The 1,436-nt window shown below is 39.3% G+C and overlaps 1 protein-coding gene across 1 annotated transcript in view; it reads left to right on the top strand.

The window, feature by feature from the left end:
• Window positions 1–629: 629 nt before the first annotated feature.
• The window catches only part of LOC113470002, a 4,125-nt gene continuing 3,318 nt past the window's right edge, over window positions 630–1,436 (top strand). The window contains exons 1-2 of the mRNA XM_026828121.1: window positions 630–822; window positions 1,284–1,433. Coding sequence (XP_026683922.1) covers window positions 747–822; window positions 1,284–1,433 — 226 coding nt within the window. The 5' untranslated portion in view covers window positions 630–746. The remainder of the gene's footprint in view (window positions 823–1,283; window positions 1,434–1,436) is intronic.

Raw genomic sequence — 1,436 nt, 5'->3', positions numbered from 1 at the left:
ACAGACAGACAGACACACACACAGACAGACACACACACGGACCAATGGCTGAAACTTTGGATTTAGGCTCTAGGGACCTCAAAACGTGTTTTGGCACTCAAATCTGACCATCGAAAATTTGACCCGATTACATTACTTTCCTTCCTATAGGATAAGGAAAGTAAAAATCTAGCTTCCTTTTAAATGGCAGAGTTCTGCTGGAGGAGCTCTTCCAACCAACTACAATTTTTTTTCTTAAGTATTTGTGAGCTTTTCAGATATTTCACCAGGGAGGTCTTAAATGTTCCTAGACTATGTGAGTCCCCTATATCCCTATGATTCTTTCGTTTCAGACGCCAAATAAACCTGTTCAGCTGTCAGCTAAGGACAAGGCTCTCGCCAGGTCAGCTTCAGGCACCAAACCCATATCTTCCTTCTTCACAAGAAAGCCCAAATAGTCCCCTACCCAAAGTTCCTAGGGGCCCTGAAAATGTAAATCCGGCCCTCGTACCAAACTCGAGAACTCTTTGGTACAAGTCTTCAGTGAATCAAAGTAAAAATGAAATCTCAGGTAAAACGAAGAGAGGGAGAGGGAGGCACCAAACCCATATCTTCCTTCTTCACAAGAAATATAGTACGAAATAATTTTGATTTAATATTTTAATATTTAATTTATACAATTAATAGAATATTTAATTAGGTTTTATTCACTTGGTTTCGAAGTGTACTTCTTGATTGCTGTCTCTGTGAGTCCTCTGGTATCCAAAATGCCAAAAATTAAGGCTGCTCCTCCCAAGAAAGTACACAAGGCTCAAAGTGATGGAATCATACTACTCTGCAAAGGTAGGATCATCTTTTTGCTTTTGCTTGTTTCTGAAGAATTTTATGCTGATTTCTGTGAACCAACCAAACAGTCATACTATTTTAAATGTGTTTGTTCAATGAAAGATTGTTTGGTATACTTTTCAGCATACTATTTACTTATTATGCCAACATATCAAAAATGCTATCTGTGAGTTTTTAATCTCTATAAAATCCAATCAAAGGAAGGAACCAGCCAGCCTAGTTAGCTTAGTTGGCAGTGCATCTGCCTTGTAAGTGCTAGGCTGCGGGTTCAATTCCCACCAGGGGGCAGATTTTATCCTGATGGGATAATGTTTGTTATCAGAATGGCTGGCTTTCTCCTATCCTGTCTTCCTTCTCTCTTTGATTTCGGGACGATTAGACCATAGCAGTTACAGTTACCTCTGTCAAACCTCTTAAAAAAAGGAACCTATAATTTACCTTTCCCTCGGTACTTTCAGATGACATCTTGGAAAATTGTGAAGAGAGCATCCAACCAATTAAGCTCCGACATCCTCATTCAAACAAGGCAGCCATGTTTCTGATCAATGCAGACAGTACAAAAATTCAAGAAATTGTAGCATTCTCCGAGGAAAACAGGTTCGTGAAATGCT

Source organism: Diaphorina citri, unplaced genomic scaffold, assembly GCF_000475195.1.
Source record: "Diaphorina citri unplaced genomic scaffold, Diaci psyllid genome assembly version 1.1 scaffold1333, whole genome shotgun sequence".
In the NCBI taxonomy this organism is placed as follows: Eukaryota; Metazoa; Arthropoda; class Insecta; order Hemiptera; family Psyllidae; genus Diaphorina; species Diaphorina citri.
The sequence above is the reverse complement of the archived record's forward strand: the minus strand, read 5'-3'. Positions and strand labels throughout refer to the sequence as shown.